Source organism: Trametes versicolor (assembly GCF_000271585.1).
Source record: "Trametes versicolor FP-101664 SS1 unplaced genomic scaffold TRAVEscaffold_11, whole genome shotgun sequence".
NCBI classification, from domain to species: Eukaryota; Fungi; Basidiomycota; class Agaricomycetes; order Polyporales; family Polyporaceae; genus Trametes; species Trametes versicolor.
Genome location: NW_007360331.1, coordinates 326,643 through 349,399, shown reverse-complemented (window position 1 = coordinate 349,399; position 22,757 = coordinate 326,643). Strand labels below are relative to the sequence as shown.

Here is a 22,757-nt window from a genome sequence, read left to right as displayed (position 1 = left end):
TAGCGCACTCGAGTGAGTTCTCGCCGAGGAAGTGCGTGATGTATGTACTGGATATGCGACTGCTTCATGTGCAAGAAGGTTGAGTCTGGCACGACACCTCGACGACGACGTGCCAGGAGCAATCGACGAAACATTCAAATCTCGGTAAAATCTCGCTTTCAGATGTGTGAACACCTGTAGCTTAATGGTGGCTCCAGAGACATACACACATACACAGAGAGGTGCCATACAAAAAGGTGAGATGCATTATATAATTGCGTACACAAGATGCTCAAGCGCTGACGATACCACAAAATGTTCATAACTCAGATCCAGGGTCCCAATCACAATCCGTATTTATAACCTCACCACAAACCTCTACCAAGAAGCCAAACCCTCATCAACCCTTGCGCGTTCAGAGCGGAAGGCGGCCCTTCTCGCCACGGAGCTGGACGACCTCGCTCGGGGCAGCGGAGAGGCGGTCCTGCACAAGCTCAAGCATCAGCAAACGCAAGTACCGCGGCACGATCCGGGGAGTGCGCGCGCATACCTCGGGGCCGTTGAGGCGGACAGCGTGGCGGCGGCGAATCGCCTTGCCCGCGACGAACATGGCGAGCATCATGAAGAGCGCGAGGAACACGCCGAGCGACGCGTCCGCGACCTTGCTGCCCGTTGTCGCGCGCTCGGGGAGCCCGAGCCAGCCCGCACCGGTCGTGGAGCGCGCGCTGCACGCCTGCGCCCACTCGCGGTTGCTGTCGATGACGGAGTTCTGCGCAAACGTTAAGTTTGATTATGGGATCGATAAGAGAAAGAGAATGGAGGGAGGACGAACCTCGAGGCGGTAGATGAACTCAGTGAGGGGAATGTCCTCGTGGTGCTTGAAGACGTGGATCGTGCGGAAGTCCTCGTGCGTGCCGTTGCGGAACTTGAAGCGCAGGAAGTCGCGCGCATCCGGGGGCGGCGCACGGCGGAGCTCGATAGCGAGGGCCGACCCGAAGTCCGCTGTAATACAGACATGCTCGCTCGTTACCATGCACTACAGGAGACAGCACTTGTAAGTACTCACGGATGGCCTTGAGCTCGGGGTGGGAGTCGACCACGCCGGTCTGGTGGAAGAACGAGATGAACGGCTGGTAAGTGCTCTCGATGACCATCAGCTGGAGCGGGTCGCCGTTGAATGCGATGCGCTGGAGAGCCTTCAGGATGGAGCTCATCGCGGTGCGGCTGGCGACTGTCAACGGGCGCGTCCGCGGTCAGAGAGCCACGGTGATAAAGAGGGGATGATGTATGACGAACTGTTCCCGATACCGCCCATCGCCTTGTCAGAGTGGATGGCGTCCTCGCGCATGTTGGCGTACCCGCGCGCCTGTTCGATGAACGTAGGCGGGAGGCGGTGCGCGTAGGTCTTGTTGTGGATGAGCTCCGAGTTGACGAAGTCCCAGATCTGGTGCGGGTTAGATGGTGCTCAGGACGTCGTCCGTGTTTGATAACATACATTGTACTGTAGCGCGTGCAACGTTGAATCCAGTGAGCAGTGGTCGTACCGGAGTGCAAAGATTCTTACCATGTTCTCCATGGAGATCTCCCGTCCATAGACGAAGTCCTTGAGGGAGTTGAAGAAGGGCTGAGCATTCTTAGTCGCCTCCTTGAACTCGGAAGTGCTCTGCACATCCTGGACGTGTTTCTCGAACGCCTAGTCGAGATGGTCAGCATCAGCGATACAGATAAATCACGATAGGACAACGTACGGGGCAGTCGGTCCACGGTTCGAGGGAGCGGTCGTTGGAGGGCTCGACAGTCTCGACGGGGATGTACTGGTACCCGTTCAGCGGTGCCACAATGGTGGTCTCGTTCGCGAGGGTGATCCTGTTTGCCGGGTTGGGCGGGAAGAGACCCTGGAGCAAGGCGGTGGCGGAGTCGAAGACGGACGCGCCCTCACCGCCGACCTTGACACGAACATGGATCTCCTTGAGGTCGACGAGGTCGCTGTGGATCCCACGAATGTGGGATGAAGAGCTCGAGTCAAGGTACAAGTTGCGGAGGTACGTTCCGAGCTGATGCGCCTGGGCCTGCAGGACAAAGGATGGACGTATGAGCACCACATGCGCCACGAGGGGGCAGGCGGGCGTACCTCGCCGAGCGGGGTGCTCTGGGTGTAGCCCGGCTTCTGGGTAATGGGGTGCTGGTAGCACTCAGTGCGGTCGCCGTTGCGGGCGAGGATGACAACGCCTTGGACCTCAGGATGAGACATTTCTGCTAGGGATTGTGAGTAATTGAAACTAAAAGCAGGGTATGTCAAGCTGCTGAGAGGAGGGGACCGCGGTGCTGACGTCCTGGACTGTCTTCCCGACCCTTATATACACCACCGTGCGTGCCCCAGGAGAGGCGTGGGGCATGGGGGGCACGCTCAGACTGCGAGGGGTGGGTTGAAGTTGGACAGGCTCGCGATCGTGAACGTGGAGGTCCAGCAGCGGCGTCGGGCTTCCTAGCGGAGATGACGGCGATTCCTGCTATTCTCCAGCTAGTATATCCGCATATCTGGTTGATGGAAGGCGAGTCGCTCGCTTAAAAAACAAAGCCGTATGTGCGGTGAACAGTCAACACAAACGCTCGTTGAGCGTCCTAGACCTGTTCTCGGATCTAGTGTTCAATATGCGGAGTACTCGTGGTGCCTTGTGACAGCGCGCACCGCTGGCGAGGCAACCTTCTGAGGCACCTTGCGAGCCGTGAAGAGTAATCGCAGGCCTGGCGACCTCGCGTCCACCACGAGCAACGGGGACGGACAACACACGTGATGGTTCTTGCACGCTGCCAAGACATCTGGTGTCGATGGTAAGGATTGAGTGGGTCTCAGATAATTGACGAGAATTTTGTGGCTTTGTGCAACGGAATCTAGAGTGAGCGGAGATGCTATCAGTTACACATCGAGAATTCGAAGACACGGAAAGCTCTCGCGGAAAGCTCCGAAACGTCTCGATCATGATTTCATTGGTGTACAAAGAGAGCCCGAGCACGACGTATACACAAGGCGACCTTGCATAACCTGTAGCAACAACGCGTCAGACACGCGATGAGGGGCAGAGAGAAGACCCAGGCAGATGAACCAGCTTGCCTAATCTACTTCTTCCTTTTACCCTTTGCTCCTCCAGCGCCTTTGCCACTTTGCGCCGCCGCAGAGCCAGGTGTCTCCACGAAACCTTGCGTTGCCCCACCGCCCCCGCCTCTCCGCCGTCTATTGGTGAACGTCGACCACTCACTCTTCTTGAGCCACCGCTCTGGATCGGGAGGGGGAGTGACGCCTGGGACGACGCCCTTCGGCACACGCTTCATGCGCACCTTCTTCGTGCGCTTAGTGACATCTTCCGCCGGAGCGGAAGCGGCCACCACTGTCGCAAGCGCTGAAGCTGGCTGAGGTTGGGGCGGCGGAGCGGTCTGCAGAGTGGTTGACACCGCCGATGGAAGCGCATCTAGAGCTTGTAGGAAGCCGGCGTTGATGAAATCAAGGTGTTTCTGCGCGGCCTCGAGGTTGGTGAGGACGTCGGACTGCTCCTCCGAGTCCTGCGCGTGGAGTGATGTCAGTGCGTGTACCACGACCAAGGACTGTCTACAGATGCTGGGAAGCCCATTTGCCCTGGGAGCTCATGATCTCCGTGCGTAGGCCCCCCAGCAGTCACAGGTTTCAGGTATCTCGCATGCCTAGCGCGTGCCTCCGTTCCTAACACGTTGCGCACTGCCGTTTGTGGGTGCGGCCGAGATGTTATACGAGATGTGAGATTTGGACTCACAGGTTCAGCGGTATCCAGCAAATGATTGTAAAGCTCCACTGCTTTCTGATATGATCCTTGACGATACGCCTACAATTTGTTAGCGGCCTGGGCGTTTTCAAACATTCGTGATCGCACCAGTTGAGCCTCCAGATGCTCCAGTCCTCTGTCATCTTCCTGCTCCGTCTCCTTGAGACCGTCGAGTACGCTCGTGGCCTCATCCTCTCGGTGAAGCCTGTACAGAGAGTATGCCTTCTCAAAGGCATGCTGATCGCCCGCTACACCTGCCTCGCCTCCTATCAAGGCGAATGCAGCAAGATACTGGTCGGTCTGGAGTAGGAGGAAGAGCTTCGTTTGCAGCGCGTCGGGGTCGCGGGCATCGAGGCGGAGGACTGTGAGCCCGAGATGTCAATTCATCCCGCATATAGCCACAGTTATGGATTACGCACTCTTGTCGCATGTCTTGATGGCGTTTGCAAAGTGTCCGCCGTCGATCTGGGCACAGAGTGAGGTGAAGAGTCGCTTCAGCCGGTCCGCGACAGGAAGGGGCTGCTTGGGTGCGGACTTCTGGCGCGAGGCGGCAGCCTTTTGCCCGGGCTTCGCGATGGGTTTCGTGGTCGCCTTCGGTGCCATCCCTGCGAGCTGACGATGTCGCGGTCGTGGTCGTGGATGCGAGAGTGATCGTCGAGTTGCGTAGCGCTGGCGGCTACAGTACGCGAGGAGAGCGCTTCGAGTCCCGCGCGGCGTACGACCTGCTCGCCTCCGCCCATCACCGTCTGGTGATCTGCACACTCCCTGGGATCTCGACGTTGACCATCTGGTGGTTTTGATGAGCTGGGGCTTTTGCAAACGTCAGACGTCGTGAAGAACAGCGCATCAAGCGGCGTCCAGCGGCACTATAAGACCAACAGCCTGGGCGGCCCCGCGCACCCTCGCCAGCCTTCATTCGCGCCCACGCTCGTTTTCGGTCTTTCTCTTCGTTTTTCGTGTGGTGAGTGTTTCTGTACTCATGCGTGTACGAGAACACGTCGGGAACACCGCATACCGCCAGATACTGCAGCCTGGCGATCTTCAATCTCTCCGCGCCATGTCAACGACGGCGACGAGCGCCACCGCCTCAGCTTCCTCCACGGTCTCACCCGCGCAGTCCAAGAGCGCGACCGCCCTCGCGCTAGGCATCTCTCTTGCAGTGGTTGCGATATTGGTCGTTGGCGGGCTCGCGGTGTACTTCGTACGGCGGCGGCACAAGGCGAAGCGGGATGCGGAGAAGGCGGACGAGATCTCCGCGCACAGACGGACGTACATGGTGTCAGTCGACCCGAACCACCTCGCTGCTCGCGTCACGCCATTTGGGGTGGACGCGCCAGAGCTGGAGGTCCCTAAATTTGGTGCGTGTAGGATGCTCGTGTGACGTGCCGTCCAGGACTCACGGCGTTGCAGTTCATCAACCAGGGCAGAACATGCGCGTCGCGTACCGGCGCTCAGATGGCGGGTGGGAGTTTACAGCTGAACCCACCCCTAGCCAGTCACTCGACCTTACGCGGGATCTCACGATGTACTCCCGGACAAACACCAAGGAGAAGAAGTTGAGGCCCGGAGAGCTCACTACCCGCGGGTACGTCGAGCCCGATGTGGAGGGTAACCCGCCTCCAGCATATTACCACGACGGGAGCCTGTTCAGCGACAGCACTGGCCACTAGTCCTTCCATCGAGGTTTGCCACTCGGCCTCTGCCAACCTCCACACGCTATCCCCCTTCATGTGCACCGGTCTATGACCGACACGTCCGTTCCATGTCCCCCGCTCTTGCGGTCACCCATGCTCTGTATGCGTATTTATCCTTCGAGTTAACCCTTCTCATCGCGGATGCCGGATGCCGGCTTTACTGTACCAGACTACCCTCTCTCCTCCCATTCCATTCCTTTGGCATGTCCTCCCGCGCAGTGCGTCGACGCTCGTACTGGGACCGGCAGGTCGTATTTATTCTATCCCATCCGCGACGCGCAGTTGCGCTAATTCTTCTCTACCCCGGATTCCATCGGCTGGTCTCTCTCTGCCTGGAAGCACTCCTTGCGTCGTGTTTGTTACCAATACGTACGCGGTTCATATCACCTTTACGGTTGATGCTATGCTATCGTGCTCTGTTCAGCTTTCTATGCGTGCGAACGGTGTGATGCAGCCCACATAGTAAAAACGGATACACTGGCATATTTCGAGTAGTTTGACCCTCGCTTGGAGAGGTACGAATAAACTCAAGAAAAATTCAACCTTTCTAGCCAGTGTGAAGCATACGCCGGCCGCGCGACAGGCATCCACTAGACTGCCAACATATGTGGGATCTCGTTCATCGGTGCCGATGTGGATTGTGAGGTGTGAGACCGACGGGCAGATGGGTGGTAGTACTGTGTTACGCGCCTAACGGCAGTGTAAGGGAAGGCCTGGTGATGGTGCAGCTCTAGTTCCATCAACGTGCAGGGCAGGCCGCTAGAGATCGCATCGGCTTAGGCGTCTTCTGCAGCGCATTTACTCGAGTGTGGGATGGAGGGAGAGGACTTTGACCTAGGTGCGTTGAAACAGCAAAAATAAAAATAAAAGCAAGATTATAGCAGAGGCGCGAACAGTGGCCCAGGACTCTCCAGGACTTCGTTGATCACGGCGCTAAAGTTCCAATCTTGTTTCGATAGGCGTTTGGTAGAAATCCAAATCGGGAGATACATAGGCGCTGAGAGGCTCAATTTAGCGCGCAATCGTCCAAGAATTTTGGAGACGCCCGGTGCTGCTCGGCCTCCTCGACATCCTCTTCCTCGACAGTCTCTACGGCTGCCTCTCGAAATGGATTCGCATCCTGACGAGCGTCCTGCGAAGCGCTTTAAGGTATACTACTCAGCTCACATTAATTCGTACACTCTAACTCGGCCTTGCAGCACCAATCGTACAAGGCTTCTTTAAAGGAGGTCCATCTCCCCTCCGCACTCACGCAAACAAAATTCGACCACGACCTCGCGGTAGGTTTCCATGTCAATTGGGATCAACTTATGATGCTTACTTAGTCTTCAGGACAATGATTCTCACTTCCACGAAGCTCTCTTGCACTGGCAAGAACTCAACCTTGCGCCGGCGTTCCTCGAATTCGCCCGACATGCCGACCCTCTCTCGGCGTCGATGCCTCTGTTGCTGCACAATTGGAGAGAGATCGTAGAGCTATGGCTGGGAGCGTTGGAGAAAAGTAACGATGAAGGGTTGAAGGCGATACTCGAGTGCGTACTCTTTCTCCATTTCTACTACATTCACGTACGAACCGGGTGCGTAGCCTGTTCCAAAAGCTTGCGCATGACCTACGGGCAACGCTCGCCCCCGAATATCCTCGTGTTCTTAGGCGGCTCCTCAAGCTACTACCGCGCTCGCTCTCGGCTGAGGCTTTGACGGCTCTCTTAGCGACCTTTTCGGCCCTCTTCAAATACGTCCTTGTACCTTCGGTGGATTCTCAGCTTTTGGAACAAGCTTGGGCTGCATTCCACGAGGTCTTGCCGAAGTGCCATCCTGAGGTACAACGTGCAACTGCGGAAGTCTGGGGTGCTACTCTTCGTCGGCTGAAGGTCTCTCTGAGAGAGGACTGCGTCCGCATCCTGGCCGCAAGCTCCGGGGATGGACTGGGCGATGCATGCGCATGGATTTTCGTGACCGCTTGCAAGGTACGTCGTGCATATACGCATATGGTTACACGGTCAGCCATTAATGCATGCTGTAGTCGGTCTCTCAAACCTTGCACACAGCGACGGCTAGTCTCATCGCTCCCCTCATCCGATTTCACTTGACTAGTGACGCTCCGGAAACCTCATTCACCCTCGTACGACGTGTCCTGACTGCGCTCATCCATCATTGCAAGGGTCCAGAGCAGTTCTCTCCCATCTCCGACGCTATAGTTGCTCAGTATCTGGATATCGTCAAGGGCGACGACGAGGAACAGATCTCCCGGGTTGTGAATGTCGTCAGCGTAGTCTGCTCTGTCCGACAAGGCTCGCGGATGACTCGTGAGTATTTCGCCTTTACGCCCACCAAATATACTGAATGCGAACGTTGTAGATAAGCAACTCTCAGCTCTGCTAGCGGAATATCTTTCTCTGCCGATGACGGACTCAATGCATGCCTCACTAGTCAGGTTCGCGATCAGTGCGTTGACAGCGGGTGAGATGGCGTTATGGATGGCACACGGACGTAAGGTCCTCGAGCGGTCCTGGGAGCGCCCCGTTCTCGGCATGGAGCTCACCGGCGCACTCTCTGATCTCTCCTGGGGTGGATGGAAGATGCTCGCTGCCTCACACGTCTCCGGCGACACGCACAAGCTGCTGGAGACGCATCCTGCGGAGACGCTTGAGCTCCTCGCTGCTCTTCACAAGCAGAGGCGGCTGAACGACATGGACATCGTATGGAAACAGCGGTTCCAGGCATGGGTCGAGGCGACATTTGCGTCGTGGGAGCACACGAACCGGAATGTATGTACCAATAATGATTCACTCTATTCGCCGCATCCTTATTCAATCCCGGCAGGTGCGAATGCTGGAGCACGTCCTCGAGTTGTCCAGCTTGCTTCCCTCGGCCTCAAAATTCCTGGTGCATATAGTCGACCAGACGCTCAACAGCCAGGATCCACGGGCTGAGTACGAGAGCACGTACGCGAACTCAGCGTGGGTAATCGGTGCTTGTACACAAGTTCTTTCCGAACGACCCGTTACAGAGTGGGCGGATGCAGTGGAGATCACCGCTTGGACGAGCAAGATTGTGCAAAAGTGGGGGTGGTCGAGTAGGGCGCTTGAAGGTTTGGCTCCGCTTGTACGCTCGAGGTGAGTATATGCGTGATTTTACATGAGCAACAACAGCTGATGGTCCTTTTTAGTCATCCCAAATCCTCGGACTTAGTCTTTGGAGGTCTTTACTCCGGGCTCAAAACGTCGCTTCTGTCCCACTCACGATCGCTACGCCTTCAGACGCTCCGCCTACTGACGTCCCCTCTCGTTCAGGCTGCTGAAGGGGCGGCTGAAGTTCTATCGAGGGCTCTACAGGCAGAGGAAGTCTCCATAGACGTTCAGGGAGCTCGTGAGCGTGTCCTTCGCATCAATCGTCTGCCTATTGTAGTCAAGGACGGGGACGAGCTGGGTGCCGAGATCTGCGTGCTCTGGCTGATCGGTAAGCTCAACTCTATCAATACTAGCTCGACAGTTACTCACCTGAAAATAGCGCAACTCACGGTAAATCTCAGACCGCTCTGGTCCGCTGCCGCCAGTGCGCTGTCTATGCTAGCTGGCCGATTCGGCGATCTTGTCTGGGACCTCCTTTTCCGGGAACTACAGGCTGCGTCTGCGGCAACGAAGGACGCCGCTTTAGCTCCTGCGTGGGTACAAGAGGGTTCTGAGGAGGCAGGCGACGACGTCTGGGAGGACGAGCGGACATGGCGGGATCCGAGCGCACACAACATGCGCACGGTTTTGGCACGATGGTTGGATCACACATCGGCAGAGCATGCTATCATCCAGGTTTGTTTCTACAGTAACCGGTTGTGATCTGTACGTTGACTCTTCGTGCAGAGTCAAATCACTGGAGATCGCTTCGATGCAACTACGTACGAGACGCAGCTGCTCAACGTACTCGAAGAGTGCTCGTCGCTCGCAGAGAGGCACAACCGCGACCTCATCCCTTACTTCCTCACTCTTGCTGGCCCCGATGCGTCCTCGAGAATACAACGGTACAAGCTCACTGCCTGGCTCAAGCTCTTCGTGAAGTTCACCAACCCGAACGCACTGCGCTCAACAGACACGATGCGTACGCTCTATGTGTCCCTCCTCTCGCACCCAGACCGCACATTACAACGCCTCGCCCTTTCATGCACCCTCACGTACAAGCCGCCCGCGCTCGTCTCGCACGAGGAGTCTCTCCGGATGCTCTTGGACGAGACCAAGTGGCGGGACGAGCTGACGCAGCTCAACTTCTCGCAGTTCACGGCGGACGAACGCGAAGAGCTCGTGGACGTCATCATCCGCCTACTCTACGGCATGATGCTCGAGAAGAAGGGGCGCACTCGTGGCGCTGATCGCCGAGCAGCAATTCTTTCGACGCTGGCGGGCTGCACCGACGAGGAGCTCTACCTGCTCGTGGACCTCATGCTACAGCCGATCAGGAAGGAGCGACCGACGCGGGTCGGCAGTTACGCCATCTCGCCGCTGCCGGAGGACGTTTCTGAGAAGCAGCAGGCCGGGTTCTTGACTCTCCTCGGGGACCTACTCAAGCATCTCGGGTCTCGTATCGTGGCACGTTGGCCCTTACTGTTGGAAACGCTCCTCGATCTCGTCGGCAATGCCCAGGCGTCGCTCGAAATGCAGACGGACAGCCATGTGGAGGAGGTCATCGCAGACGACGTCGAGCCCGAGGACGAAGAGCAGACAGAGGAGGCGAGCGGCCCGTCGAGGACTCTCCGGAGCGTTCGTCAGCTCGGCTTGAAGCGCGTCGCAGATTTCTTCCGCTGCCCGGTGACATATGACTTCTCTCGATATATGCCGGAAGCCTTCCGCGCGTGTATATCCCCTCGGCTGTCTTCGTTGGATCTAGAGAACACACAGTCGCCTTCCGCTCTCCTCGACCTGTTCCACGCATGGACACAACGCAGCGAATATGCGGTATACCTCGTGCGATACGACGACCGCGTACTTCCGAAGGTGTACGACTGCTTGGTGGCCACGAACGTTAAGCCTGCGGTCATCTCCAAAGTCTTCGATATCGTCGAGCAGCTCCAGGCCCTCTCCCTCTCTGATACCGCCATTCTCGAGGCCGTCTTCAAACCCTATGTCTCGCAGCTCCTCACGAACCTGTCTACCTTGGTTGCGCGCTCGAAGGGTAGCACCACTGCGGTCACGGATGTGCTTGGTCGCCGCCAGATCTCCATCCTCTCGGAGCTCGCGCCCTATCTCTCGGACGGGACGCAGGCGCAAATGCTCTTGGAACTGTTCTCCCCCCTGCTACGGAAGCCTCACAAGGTGGTTCCGGAAAAGGTCAAGGTCGACATGACGACGATCTTGTGTAGCTTGTTTCCCCTCATCGAGGAGCTCTCGAACACCGAGAGTCCGATTTTCATGAAGACATACGGTCTTCTGTCGCAACTCTTCCAAACTTTGCGCTCCAGACAGGCTCGACTGGCGCTGGTGAAGGCGTTCCGCAGCCTCGCCGATGCCCAATCTTCTGTCTCATCGCTGGCTGATCTCATGGAGTCGCTCAACGCGTACTCTATCAGACGCTTGGACGAGCCCGACTTCGACCGTCGCCTCGAAGCGTTCACGCAACTCAACGAGAGCCTCTACAAGACGTTCACCTGCAGGGACTGGTTGCCTATCATCTACAACATGCTGAGCTTCATTCAAGATCCCCTCGAGCTGACTATCCGGAGCAGCGCGGCGACTGCGATGAAGCACTTCATCGATTCCGTTGCGGACAAGCAAGGCGAGTACGAAGAGACATTCCTGAAGGTGCTCTACCCGGGCATGAAGAACGGTCTACATTCCAAGACGGAGCTCGTTCGCGCGGAGTTGCTCAGCGTCCTCGCGCATGCGGTCGCGAGGTGTACGAATATCGCCTCCTTGCAGGAGATGCGCGTCTTGCTCGCGGGCGGAGACGAGGAGGCGAACTTCTTCAACAACATTCACCACGTCCAGATCCATCGCCGCACCCGCGCCATCCGCCGACTCGCTGAGTACGCTGACCAAGGACATCTTCGGAGCACGACGCTCGCCGAAGTCTTCATCCCCCTCGTCGCTAATTACATCGTCTCTACGGACTCCCTCGATCACCACCTAGTGAACGAGGCCATCAACGCTACCGGCCAGATGGCGAAGAACCTGAACTGGGGCGCGTACTACGCTCTAGTTCAACGCTATTTGAAACTCGCGAAGCAGAAAGACGCGTCTGAGAAGGTGTTCGTCCGTGCTATCGTGGCGATCCTGGATAGCTTCCATTTCCCGATGGAAGAAGCCGTCAAGGACGATGAAGTTACTGACATGGCGATCGCGGATGAGGAACACGACAGAGCCGAGGCCGAGGCGACGACGGAGATGGCAGTCGAAATCGAAGTGGACGTCGAAGCCGATTCCCGTTTGGCAACACAGGTTGCGACGGACGCCGCAAAGGTTGCTCGCATCCAAGATGCGGTCGACCGTCGCCTGCTTCCAAGTCTCATCTCGTATCTGGAGAAGCGCGACGAGACGGATGACAGTCTGCGGATCCCCGTATCCACAGGTATCATTCAAATCGCGAAGCACCTTCCTCTGGGTCAACGTGACGCGCAGATATCGAAGCTTCTCACCGTCCTCAGCCAGGTCTTGAGGAGCAAGTCCCAAGAGACCAGGGATCTTACGAAAGAAACCTTGTGCCGTATAGCCATCAGCCTTGGACCCGATTACCTCCCACTCATGTTCCGCGAAATGCGGGCTGCTCTGCTTCGCGGCCCTCATCTTCACGTCCTTGCCTACTCTATCCACTCCGTCCTCGTCCACGTCACGTCCGGTGAACGTGCTTCCACCTTCCACACTCTTGACGACTGCGTCAATGACGTCGCATCTGTTTCTGCGGAGGTTATCTTTGGCGAGTCGGGCAGAGATGTCCAGGCAGAGGGCTTCAAGACGACCACACGAGAGGTTCGGTCCTCATCCTCGAAAGGGATGGACTCCTTCGCCATCCTCGCGAAGTTCATCACCCCGCCAAAGATCAGCAGCCTCCTTCTCCCGATACGCAACATCTTGCAAGAAACCGAGACGCTGAAGGTCATGCAGCAGGTCGAGGAGCTATTGCGTCGGGTCGCTGGCGGACTGAACTCGAGCGCTCACCTCATACCGACTGAGCTGCTCGTTCTCTGCCATACCCTCATCAGCCAGAACGCTCGATTCTTGCAAGAGGTACCAAAGGCTCGGCCTCGCGGCAAGGGCAGGAGGCGGGGGACCGACGCGCTTGTTCAGGTTAAGCGTCGCCTTCCGTCGGATGCCGACCATTATGTCAACAACTCGTTCAGGTATGTTGTACTTATCGTAGTTTGGGGCTTCACAACTTACACCTCATCAGATTTGTCGTCTTCGGTCTGGACTTGTTCAATACTGCATACCGGCGGGGCCGCTTCGACTTCAAGGAACCCAAGGTGATTTCTCGCCTTGAGCCCATGGTTCCTGTCATCGGCAACACTCTCTACTCGTCACACATGGAAGTCATCGTCCCAGGGATGAAAGCCGCCGCCGCCATCGTCAAGTGTCCACTGAAGTCGATCGACAAGTCGCTCCCTGTGTTCATCCGTCAAATCATCGACATAGTCAAACAGGCCGGCTCTACCGAGCCAGACACCGTACAGACCGCGTTCAAATCGCTCGCCACTATCCTCCGCGATCATCCGGGCGCGCAGGTGAAGGAGAAGGACCTGGTCTACCTCTTGGAACTCCTCGCGCCCGATTTGGAGGTGCCCGAACGTCAGGCGGCGGTCTTCACCATGCTGCGCGCTATCGTGGCTCGGCGGTTCGTGGTCCCTGAGATCTACGACATCATGGACAAGGTCGCGGAGATCATGGTAACGAGCCAGTCGTCGAATGTGCAGGAGCTCTGCCGTAGCGTTCTCCTTCAGTTCTTGCTCGACTATCCTCAGGGCAAGGGCCGGCTCAAGAACCAGATGACATTCCTCGTCAAGAACTTGTCGTACGTCTACGAGAGTGGTCGCAAGTCGGTGATGGAGCTCCTCAGCGCCATCATCGCGAAGTTCGAGATGAGCCTGGTGCAGGACTACGGCGATCTTCTCTTCGTCGGGCTCGTGATGGTCATCGCCAACGACGAGTCGACGAAGTGCCGGGAGATGGCCGCAGAGCTGATCAAGAGCCTCCTTGCACGTCTAGAGACGACACAACGCAACGTCATCATGTCGCACATCCATTCTTGGGCGGTTCAACACTCGCAGCCCCAACTCACCCGGGTCTCCGCGCAGCTCTACGGGCTCATCGTCGATTTCCTCAAGACGGACGTCAATGCCTATATGCCATCGATCCTGGAGGATATGAACGGCATTCTGCGCCGCTGCGCGCTCTCTTTCGAGTCAGCAACTGTCGTCGACGAGGAGGGCGACGACGAGCCCAATGTCGATGCGTTGGCGTCACAGTGGCAGACGCCCTATCACACCGCTCTCGTATTCTCCAAGCTACTACGCGACAGGCCGGATCTCGCGACACAGGAGGACAAATTCGATTGGCCGTCCGTGGTGACGCTCCTGCTCTTTCCTCACGCCTGGGTCCGGACAGCTGCATGCCGTCTACTTGGGGTTCTCTACTCTGCCGTGACCACGAACGCTCCGCGCGAAGACCTATCTGAGACCTCGCCCTTCTCTCGGATCGGCATGAAGGAGATCGCGGCGAAGTTGTCTTTGCAGCTGAAGAGCGACAACCTCGACGAGGCCCTGAGCCTGCAAGTAGTGAAAAATCTGTTCTATATCGGGAAGAGCTTCGCCGCTATCGCACTTCCACCTCTTCCCACACTCGATGCTGCGGTAGAGGAGGACGACCACGAGTCCGTCGAGGAGCCTTCAGACGATGAACACATAGGCGACGAAGATGGAGAAACTGCGGCCTCGGACGGTCACCCGCTCCCGTGGTTATTCTCGAAGCTGTCTTATCAGACGCGCTCTGCGCTCATCAACCGTCGAAACACGTCCTTTGGAGCAGTAAGCTAACACGCCGTCGCTTGACTCGTATCAGGCCATTAACGTTTGAAATGCAGCCCAACTGGTCGTGCCAACCCGCCGCAGTACTGAAGTGGTTCGCCGCCATGGTGTCCTACATGCAGGCTACGGATGTCGAGCGTTTCCTGATGCACATACTATCGCCAGTCTATCGTATCGTAGACGACGATACTGTCCGGGATCCCCAGATGGGTAAGCTGCGTGCACTCTTGCGCTGCAATTTCATGCTAACCTTCATCGTAGATGAGCTCAAGACGTTGGCCATCGAGTTGCAAGACCTTGTACAGAGCAAGGTTGGCACGACGACATTCGCCAATGTGTACAACAGCATCCGACAGAAGGTCCTGACTGTGAGGCGCGACCGGAGGACCGCTCGTGTCATCCAGGTAGGAACTCGCCGTTCTTGGCTTATCTGTAAACTCACGCTGTGTCTTAGCACACGACGGACCCTGCTGCTGCGGCAAACAGGAAGTTCCACCGGAACACCTCCAAGAAGGAAAGTCGGAAGCGGAAGAACGAGCTGTATCTGTGAGTGGATATTCCTTTCGGTGACAGCGTGTCTCTCATGTGTCTATCTTAGACAGGGCAAGGGAAAGACGAAGCGAAGAAGGGCAGACTGATCCATATGTATCTGTTTCATTTAGTTCGTTTATCATCTTATTTGAGCAGTCTAGTTTCCCTGCAACACATCCCATTATCATGGTAGGTAAACACGGCAACGATTTTCGCGTTTCAGGCAACTGCCGTCGCGAGATATAGTCATGCTCTCGTGGGCCGTATGACGGTTGTCCCGCACGTCCAGTCTCGATCGTCGTCGACGAAGCCGGAACCCAGACGCTGCGGTAAGCTACTCGTTCACGTCCACATCCGTTCAGGAGACCGACAAGGCGGTGTACGTGCGAGGGTTTCGTCGCTGCGGTAGAGGTAGTTTATACGAGGTGAGCCCTGCAGCATCGATGCGTCTTGCTATATAAATTGCGTTTACCTAACAACGCCGGCCTCATCCCTCCACACACATCCCCATCCATGTCTCTCATGATTACCGCTACAGCGTCTCCCGACTCTAACTTTTCGTTCAGCACGGTCTCCTCACCTACCGAGAGCTTTGTCTCCCAGGCTGACGGCGGGTTTCCCCCAGAGGGTGAACCTGCCGGTAGGGCTGGGCCTGCAACTCAGGTCACAGCCCGGGACGAAACAGAAGGTGTTGGGCTCTCCGACCCCCAACATGCATCTGCTCGACGGCGAATGCTTGACGTCATCAATGCGCTGCATTTGACGGGGTATGATTGCAACGGTATTCAACATATGGTCCATGGTTGACACTTTCCGTAGCGTACAGGTTGACATCGACCTTCCTGTGATCGCCGTTACGGGCTCCCAGAGTGCTGGCAAGTCCTCGCTCATCGAGTCGATTTCCGGCATAACTCTTCCCCGCGCCAGCGGGACCTGCACTAGGTTCGCACAGGACATCGCTGTGGTACATGGCGGTTACTGACTCAACTTTTTGATAGATCTCCGACCGAGTGTCGTCTCTCTTACTCGAAGGAGCCTTGGAAGTGCGTTGTCGCTCTCCGAATCATTACAGATAAAGACGGCAGGCCGCTCGGCCAACCAGTCAACGTTGAATTCGGGGATCCGATCCATGACAAAACCGAGGTCGAGGATCGTATCAGACGTGCACAGCGTGCTATCTTGAATCCTAGCACGGACTACAGCGTCTTCCTGGATGAAGACACCGAGTCTTACGGTCGCGAAATTTCGTTCTCAATCAATTCCGTGTGCCTTCAGATCAGTGGACCCGATGTGGAGGACTTGTCGTTCTGTGACCTCCCTGGTAAGCTCGCGTTGATTCCCTGCTAGAAGGTGCGATATTGACAAGAACTGGAAGGTTTGATCGCCAGTGTCGGATCGGCCGGAAGTGCCAGCGACATTGAACTCGTGAAGAACCTCGTGTCCGCATACATCGAAAAATCCAGCTGCATCATTCTGCTGACCGTGGCGTGTGAAAGTATGTCACTCCTCCGATATAATCGACGGTCAATGTTGACAACAGCGTTCACTCGTAGCGGATTTCCAAAACCAGGGTGCTCACCAGCTAGCTAGGTTCTTCGACCCTGACGGGTTCCGGACGATAGGTAACCTATATGGTACACACTTACGCGCTTTGTTACTGTATTCACAAACCTCCATACAGGTGTTCTCACGAAGCCTGACCGAATCCCTGCAGGAGAGGAGGATAGCTGGCTGAGGTACATTCGTAACCAGGAGGAGCCGCTGACCCACGGCTGGTTTTCTGTCAAGCAACCGGATTCTCGTGCGCTTGCTGCTGGCATCACCTGGGAGGGTGCACGTCAGCAGGAGCGCGAGTTCTTCGGAACGGTGTCTCCTTGGAGCCGTTTGGATCTCGAGCACCAGAATCGTCTGGGCACTGCCAAACTCGTCGAGAGGCTGAGCGACGTACTCTCGGAGAAGATTTCACAGCGGTGCGCAAAGTTTTATGTTGTGGCTGAATATTCGGGTGACGTGTATTCTCAGATTGCCGAGCATTCAGGAGGAACTGCAGGACCTCCTCTCTGCGACCGACGAAAACCTCAACAAGCTCCCGAAACCCCCATCAACCGACGCTCTGTCTGAAGTCCTTCACCTTCTTTCGACATTCTCAAAGGGCTTAGCGCACTTCCTCGAAGGTACCCCGGATCCAGAAGGGCTACTACAATCGATCCGCCCTGCCTGCGACGCATTCCGGCAGGCCGTCCGGGCAACCGAGCCGGACTTCCGCCCGTATGAGCGGCAGGCGGCTGCTCGTAACCCGGACGCGTACAGCTATGTCGTACCCGAGTTCCTGAAGAACGAAGAGGAGAACGTGTACCGGCCGCAAGACGACACGAAAGCGATCTACATCGACGACGTCATGAATCGGGCGCGCCAGTAAGTGCGTAATCATGGACCTACTTCAATGTCCCCTTACCCGTGGCAAAACGTCTAGGGCTATCACGCGAGAGCTGCCTCATCACTACCCGTTCGTCGTGACGCAACAGTACATTGCCGCGTTCATCGCGCAGTGGCAGAAACCTGCGGAGGCGCTTTTCCGCGAAGTCCAGCGGATCCTGATCAGACACGTCAGGGCCTTCATCTCGTCGCATTTTTCGCAGTATCCGTTACTGCAGAGCCGCGTTCAGTAAGCTGCAATCATATCGCTATTTCTGCAATGCGTATGCAGTTCTCAATGGCTCCCCCGTAGCTCCATCGTTGCGGACTTCATCACATCCTCCTCTGACTCCACAATCGACCGTATCCAGTGGTTCCTCGCGGTCGAGAACCGCCCGCGCACGCTCAGCGAGTATTACTACTCGGACTATCGCAACAAGTTTCACGGGCACTATAAAGCATGTCGTCCGAAAGCCGACCAACCCCAGGCGACCTTCGCCAAGAAGCTGGAGACCTACGGAGAGCCTCAGTCGGACATGTACAAATATATGAACAAAGTCCTGAATGGGCTCACGGACATCGGTCTTCCGGGAACGGTGCCCACTGACCTGGCGAAGCTTCTCCCTGCAGACCCGTATGACCCTGCGATCGAGATTATGGCGGGTGTCCGCGCATACTTCCAAGGTATGCACCGTGTGTTTATTGGCTATCTTACACCGTTCTGATCCTTTTCCCACACAGTGGCCTATAAACGGTTCAGCGACAACATCCCTATGGCCGTCGACTACGAGCTGGTCCTCGGGCTCGATCGCCACCAGGCTCTCGAGAGGGCGCTGCGTCGTGGTCTGGGCATTGGGAGCCCGGATGGCCACGCGCGCTGCAGGGAGTATATCCAGGAGCCACGCCAAGTCGCCGAGCGTCGCGAGGAGCTGATAAAGAAGCGCGAGCGTTTGGACACTGCGCGGAAGCAGCTCACGGAGGTCTGGCTCTGAGAAGAACGTTTCGCGAAGATCGCAATCTCTGTACTTATAACTCCGGCTCGCATCGTGCCCCGCGTCTCCTCCGTCCCACATGGATCTGTCTCGCACTATAGTTGTATATCGCACGTCTGTACACGGACCACGTCTTCTGTTTTAATATATGTTTGCTTTCTCTCAGCAATGTGCACGTCGGGGCTACAACGTCGACGATAATTCCGCTCGCATGATTAGTGCAGATCAATTCTTGACCATGCATGCAAAGTTCTCAGGCTATACACTAAGTCTCTTAGCTTCCTGCATCTCCCACGACGCCCCACCCTTGTCCTCCTCTATGGGCACAGCTTCTCGCGCGGTGGCGTGGTTCAACCCGTCTTCAGCGATGAGCTGCCGGCGGTAACGTGTGCTCGTCACCGGCGTCGAGTTCTGGTACAGGAGGTCGATCTGCTCGAGCGAGAGGCCTTTCGTCTCCGGGATGCAGAAGTACGTGAACACGATGCAGCCCGCGCACGTCGAGCCCCAGATGAAGAACACTTTCACGCCTAGCCCTGCGTTGCCCGCGCCTGAGTTGACGAGATACGGTGTCGCGAATGCGAGCGCCCAGTTCCACAGCCTAGTTGTGGACGTAAGCTATGCGTAGTCATGTCGTCAATATGAGAAAAAACGACACGCACCAATTGGACGCCGCCGAGAGGGAGATGCCCTTCGCGCGGACGTTGAGCGGGAAGATCTCGCCCGTGACCACCCACGCGACGGGTCCCCACGTCGCGGCGAACGTGCCGACGTATATGCACACGATGCCGATGAGCGCGCGCTGGCCGGCGATGTTCTCGATGGAGATGGTGACGCCGAGGATCGCGACAAGGAACTCGCACACGCACATGAGCGTGGCGCCCCAGAGCAGGAGCGAGCGCCGCCCGTAGCGCTCGACGCCCCACATGCCGGGGAGCGTCATGCCCGTGTTGACGATGTTGGTCGCGACGTTGATGAGGAATGGGTTTTTGATGCCTGCGCTGGTGAAGAACGTGATGCCGTCTGTGGTTTGGGAGTAAGCGGCGAAGCTGGATAGTGGAGAAGAAAATAAAAGAAAGGACATACAATAGGATATAAAGTTCACGCCTGTGAGTTGCTGCCACGCCTGCAACGCGATCCCGGTGAAGGTGCGGAGAGCGATCTTGTTGGGCGTGGAACGGAAGCAGTCGATATACGAACTCTGGCCCATCCCACGCTCGCTTTCGAGCGCAGCTACGATGTCCGCAATTTCGCCTTGCACTTCTGGATGATCAGGAGGTAGGGATCTGAGGCGGGACATGGACTTCAAGGCAGCCTCATGACGGTCCTTTTTGATCAACCAGCGTGGTGACTGCAAAATGGTGTATTGTGAGCGAGAATAAAAGCGGTTACCGGTTCAGCCAACGAAAGGGCATACCTCTGGTAACCACAGCATGCCGACAAACAGGATGAACGCCCAGACGAGCTGTATCGAGATCGAGATCTGCCACGCAGAGTGGTTCGGGCGGTCCTTCGTCGCATTGTTGATGACCGCCGCGAGCAGCAGGCCGACCGTGATCGCGAACTGGTAGCAGGACACGATCGCACCGCGAATCCACTTGGGCGAGCACTCGGACTGGTACATCGGTATAAGCGTGGAGACGAGGCCCACGCCAAGACCGGCGAAGAAGCGGCCGACGATGAACGTGGCGAGGGTGGACGCGCCAGTCTGGAGGGACACTCCGAGGCAGAACACGACGCAGGCGAGCATGATCCCGATGCGACGCCCGAGGATGTCGGCGGAAGGGGCGCCGCTCAGAGCACCTGCAGAGTGACATTCGCCCTGTCAGCATTGATAGTAGACGAAATGAACCGGGCGCACCGAGAAAGGTTCCCGCCGAGAGGATAGAGACCACGAGAGACTCCCTAGAGGTGGAGACCGAGTAGCCCGTGGGTGAGCTGCTGTCGGGTTCGCCGAACGTCCTGATCCAGTCGCCCATCTGTATAACGCCGGCGATGGTGCCAGTGTCGTATCCGAACAGCATACCGCCAAAGGCGGCGAAGGCGGTCATAATTATCCCAGACATACCGCGTTTAGAGGATCCTCCGACCGCGCCGTCGCTGTATATGCTGGGGCTGCTCGCCATTGAGAGGGAAGACGGGTTGGTTACGAGGTAAGGGGTGTGAGATACAGACGTCCGAGGACCGCATAGGCACCAGCGGTAGTGGTATGAGCTTTAAATACTGACTGTGGAGAGGGAAGCACACCAAATGCCCCAGGGGGTCGAGACGCCAGACGAATCAAGGTGGTCATGGGATGGAGCTTCTGAGCCAAGACGCCGACGTAGCTGCAGAACTCAGAAAATAGCTTCTCCAAGTAGTTGAAAGGGCCGCCGGACGATTCAGTAGGAAAGCGCGTGATAGGGCTCTACTAGACGTGAGAAGACGAAGCAAAGTTTGAGCTCCGTAGCCTAGGCTCTCGGGGGAGATATCAGGACGACTGTGCCAGGGGCTGACTCCGCGTTGATGGCCTATACTGTTGTAGCGCCATGAAATGTAGTATATTTTGAAGGGTTGAAGAGGCATTTCGGACCTAGGAGAAGTCTTCAGTTACGTCGCTCGAGAAGATAGTTTCTCTGCCGTCTTACCGAGAATTTAGCAATGAGGCCACGTAATTTCACTCTCAATACCCTTCCCAGGAGGTCAGTCGAACAGCTAAAAGCTTGCTCCTTGCAAATCATAGTGACATGAATATTAAGTCAGCAGACTCGAACAACGGCGACCAGCATGATAGTGGTTGCGGGAGAAGAACGAGAACCCTGTAAGCGCCTGTTGAAGCGCCAGCTCGAGTGATGCCCCCGGATTTGGGTTCCTAGTAGCGTACGTGAACACGGCAGTAATCCTATGAATGCAGATATATGATCAAATTTCGTTCCGCTGCTCGAAGACATGGTCACTTACGATTGCTGACTATCCCAGCCCTACCCATACACACTCCAAGTTCTCACCCATGCCTATCAAAGACCTTCCCCGGATTTTCCCATGTGTAGAACTCCTTCGCAAAGTCCTCGAGGGTGTACCGCGGAACGTCGGGGTAGAGCTCCCGGACATCGAGGTATCCCAGCCGCTTGGCGTTCTCTAGCGTGTTCTCGCCCAGGATGTGCATGCTGTACATGTACATGTTCCAGTGCACCTTCAGCAGAACATCGGGAGTGTCCACCCCACGCGCGAGCTCCGCTTTGCCCTCAGCAACCCATTGAAGGACCTCGTCGGCTTTCACCTGAACCACAAGCACAAGTCAGCCCTGGTCCTTCGCACCCAAATAAACGCATACGCACGTATTGCCTCTGCGCCTTGATACTCTCGCCCTCCCCCGAGTACCGCTCCCCGATCTCATGCGTCTCCAGCTGCGTCGGCTCGTCCTCCCAGATCATGACCGCGTGCCCGAGCGTGCGCGGGTCCGCGACGACGCGCGCAACGTGCGCGCCGATGTGCCGCAGGTCCGTCACGAGCAGCCGGTTCGCGCCGTCCCCGAACACCTGGTACGTCTTCGCCTTCATGTGCGTGGCGCTGCGCGCGGGGAGCGGGAGCGAGATCTGCATCCACCAGCCGACGTCGAGGAACGTGTATGGTACCCCTAGGTCTTGGACGAACTCGCGGATCGCGAGTTTCTGCGAAAGGGCATGTCAGGACTCCCTTGGTTTCATTAGATATGAGTTGACGCACCTTGTCGTGGAGCTCACGCAGCCCCTTCGCGCCCGGCGTCGCCCAGTCGCAAGGCACGACGCGCTTCACGCCGACGTCCTTCGCGGCGCGGAAGATCTCCTTCTGGTCGTCGATGATCCACGCGCTCACCGCGCTTATCAGGATATCTACGCCCGCGAGTGTCTCTCGGAGCGTTGCGGGGGCGTCCGTGATGTCTCCCAGCCGGATCTCGACGCCAGATGCGCGGAGGGTCTCTGTTTGCGGTTTCGAGACCGATGCCGGACGAATGAGGGCAGCGACGCGCTGCGCCGAAGAGGTTGAGCGATCTAGAGCTTCATGAGAATGCAAGACGGATGCTCACAAACTCGCCGGATTTCAGCAGCCCATCGACGACGCTCTGCCCAGTAAACCCGGTTGCGCCGAGGACGAGCACGAGAGGCTTGCTGCTGCCTGCCATACGTCGCAAAGCCGTGGGTGTTTTCCCGAAGAGATATACTCTAGCCCAGGTGGCTGTCCGAGCTTATATATGCTGCGAGTGAGACCCGAAACTTCGTTTTACACAAGCCTGACAGTCCACTGCGTGAGAACATGCTCTGCTATTCAGTGAATATAGTATTATCATACCCATGCATGGCCTTCGAATATCCCGTGTGATCGTGAGCAACGATCT

General features: G+C 56.9%; 8 protein-coding genes across 8 annotated transcripts; 4 read left to right on the top strand and 4 right to left on the bottom strand.

Moving 5' to 3' along the window:
* Positions 1–236: 236 nt before the first annotated feature.
* Positions 237–2,230, bottom strand: TRAVEDRAFT_173225 (phosphoglycerate mutase-like protein; the record flags this gene model as incomplete). Its single annotated transcript, XM_008044738.1, has 9 exons — positions 237–463; positions 530–748; positions 812–981; positions 1,046–1,210; positions 1,276–1,423; positions 1,475–1,480; positions 1,544–1,672; positions 1,728–2,048; positions 2,111–2,230. 9 exons carry the CDS (start codon positions 2,228–2,230, stop codon positions 395–397), a joined length of 1,347 nt encoding a protein of 448 aa, XP_008042929.1. The 3' UTR covers positions 237–394.
* Positions 2,231–3,096: 866 nt separating this feature from the next.
* TRAVEDRAFT_23178 (uncharacterized protein) lies at positions 3,097–4,376 on the bottom strand (the record flags this gene model as incomplete). The annotated part of the gene is made up of 4 exons (XM_008044344.1): positions 3,097–3,537; positions 3,765–3,833; positions 3,882–4,135; positions 4,193–4,376. 4 exons carry the CDS (start codon positions 4,374–4,376, stop codon positions 3,097–3,099), a joined length of 948 nt encoding a protein of 315 aa, XP_008042535.1.
* Positions 4,377–4,830: 454 nt separating this feature from the next.
* Positions 4,831–5,443, top strand: TRAVEDRAFT_51654 (uncharacterized protein; the record flags this gene model as incomplete). Its single annotated transcript, XM_008044517.1, has 2 exons — positions 4,831–5,131; positions 5,184–5,443. The coding sequence occupies 2 exons, from the start codon at positions 4,831–4,833 to the stop codon at positions 5,441–5,443; spliced, it is 561 nt and encodes a 186-aa protein (XP_008042708.1).
* Positions 5,444–6,574: 1,131 nt separating this feature from the next.
* Positions 6,575–8,587, top strand: TRAVEDRAFT_132427 (uncharacterized protein; the record flags this gene model as incomplete). The annotated part of the gene is made up of 7 exons (XM_008044737.1): positions 6,575–6,616; positions 6,667–6,747; positions 6,800–6,999; positions 7,053–7,434; positions 7,491–7,773; positions 7,826–8,235; positions 8,291–8,587. The coding sequence occupies 7 exons, from the start codon at positions 6,575–6,577 to the stop codon at positions 8,585–8,587; spliced, it is 1,695 nt and encodes a 564-aa protein (XP_008042928.1).
* A 35-nt stretch (positions 8,588–8,622) lies between these two features.
* On the top strand, positions 8,623–15,106 carry TRAVEDRAFT_132229 (uncharacterized protein; the record flags this gene model as incomplete). Its single annotated transcript, XM_008044736.1, has 8 exons — positions 8,623–8,926; positions 8,978–9,273; positions 9,325–12,788; positions 12,839–14,468; positions 14,525–14,678; positions 14,730–14,872; positions 14,923–15,014; positions 15,067–15,106. The coding sequence occupies 8 exons, from the start codon at positions 8,623–8,625 to the stop codon at positions 15,104–15,106; spliced, it is 6,123 nt and encodes a 2,040-aa protein (XP_008042927.1).
* A 406-nt stretch (positions 15,107–15,512) lies between these two features.
* TRAVEDRAFT_39657 (uncharacterized protein) lies at positions 15,513–18,406 on the top strand (the record flags this gene model as incomplete). Its single annotated transcript, XM_008044470.1, has 11 exons — positions 15,513–15,639; positions 15,685–15,766; positions 15,819–15,941; positions 15,998–16,320; positions 16,375–16,494; positions 16,553–16,621; positions 16,681–16,969; positions 17,022–17,414; positions 17,473–17,664; positions 17,728–18,098; positions 18,156–18,406. The coding sequence occupies 11 exons, from the start codon at positions 15,513–15,515 to the stop codon at positions 18,404–18,406; spliced, it is 2,340 nt and encodes a 779-aa protein (XP_008042661.1).
* Positions 18,407–18,621: 215 nt separating this feature from the next.
* On the bottom strand, positions 18,622–20,469 carry TRAVEDRAFT_39656 (AmMst-1; the record flags this gene model as incomplete). Its single annotated transcript, XM_008044469.1, has 6 exons — positions 18,622–18,637; positions 18,762–19,004; positions 19,066–19,426; positions 19,490–19,754; positions 19,821–20,206; positions 20,265–20,469. 6 exons carry the CDS (start codon positions 20,467–20,469, stop codon positions 18,622–18,624), a joined length of 1,476 nt encoding a protein of 491 aa, XP_008042660.1.
* A 917-nt stretch (positions 20,470–21,386) lies between these two features.
* On the bottom strand, positions 21,387–22,544 carry TRAVEDRAFT_51650 (NAD-P-binding protein; the record flags this gene model as incomplete). The annotated part of the gene is made up of 4 exons (XM_008044516.1): positions 21,387–21,662; positions 21,721–22,053; positions 22,109–22,390; positions 22,449–22,544. The coding sequence occupies 4 exons, from the start codon at positions 22,542–22,544 to the stop codon at positions 21,387–21,389; spliced, it is 987 nt and encodes a 328-aa protein (XP_008042707.1).
* Between the last annotated feature and the right edge of the window lie 213 nt (positions 22,545–22,757).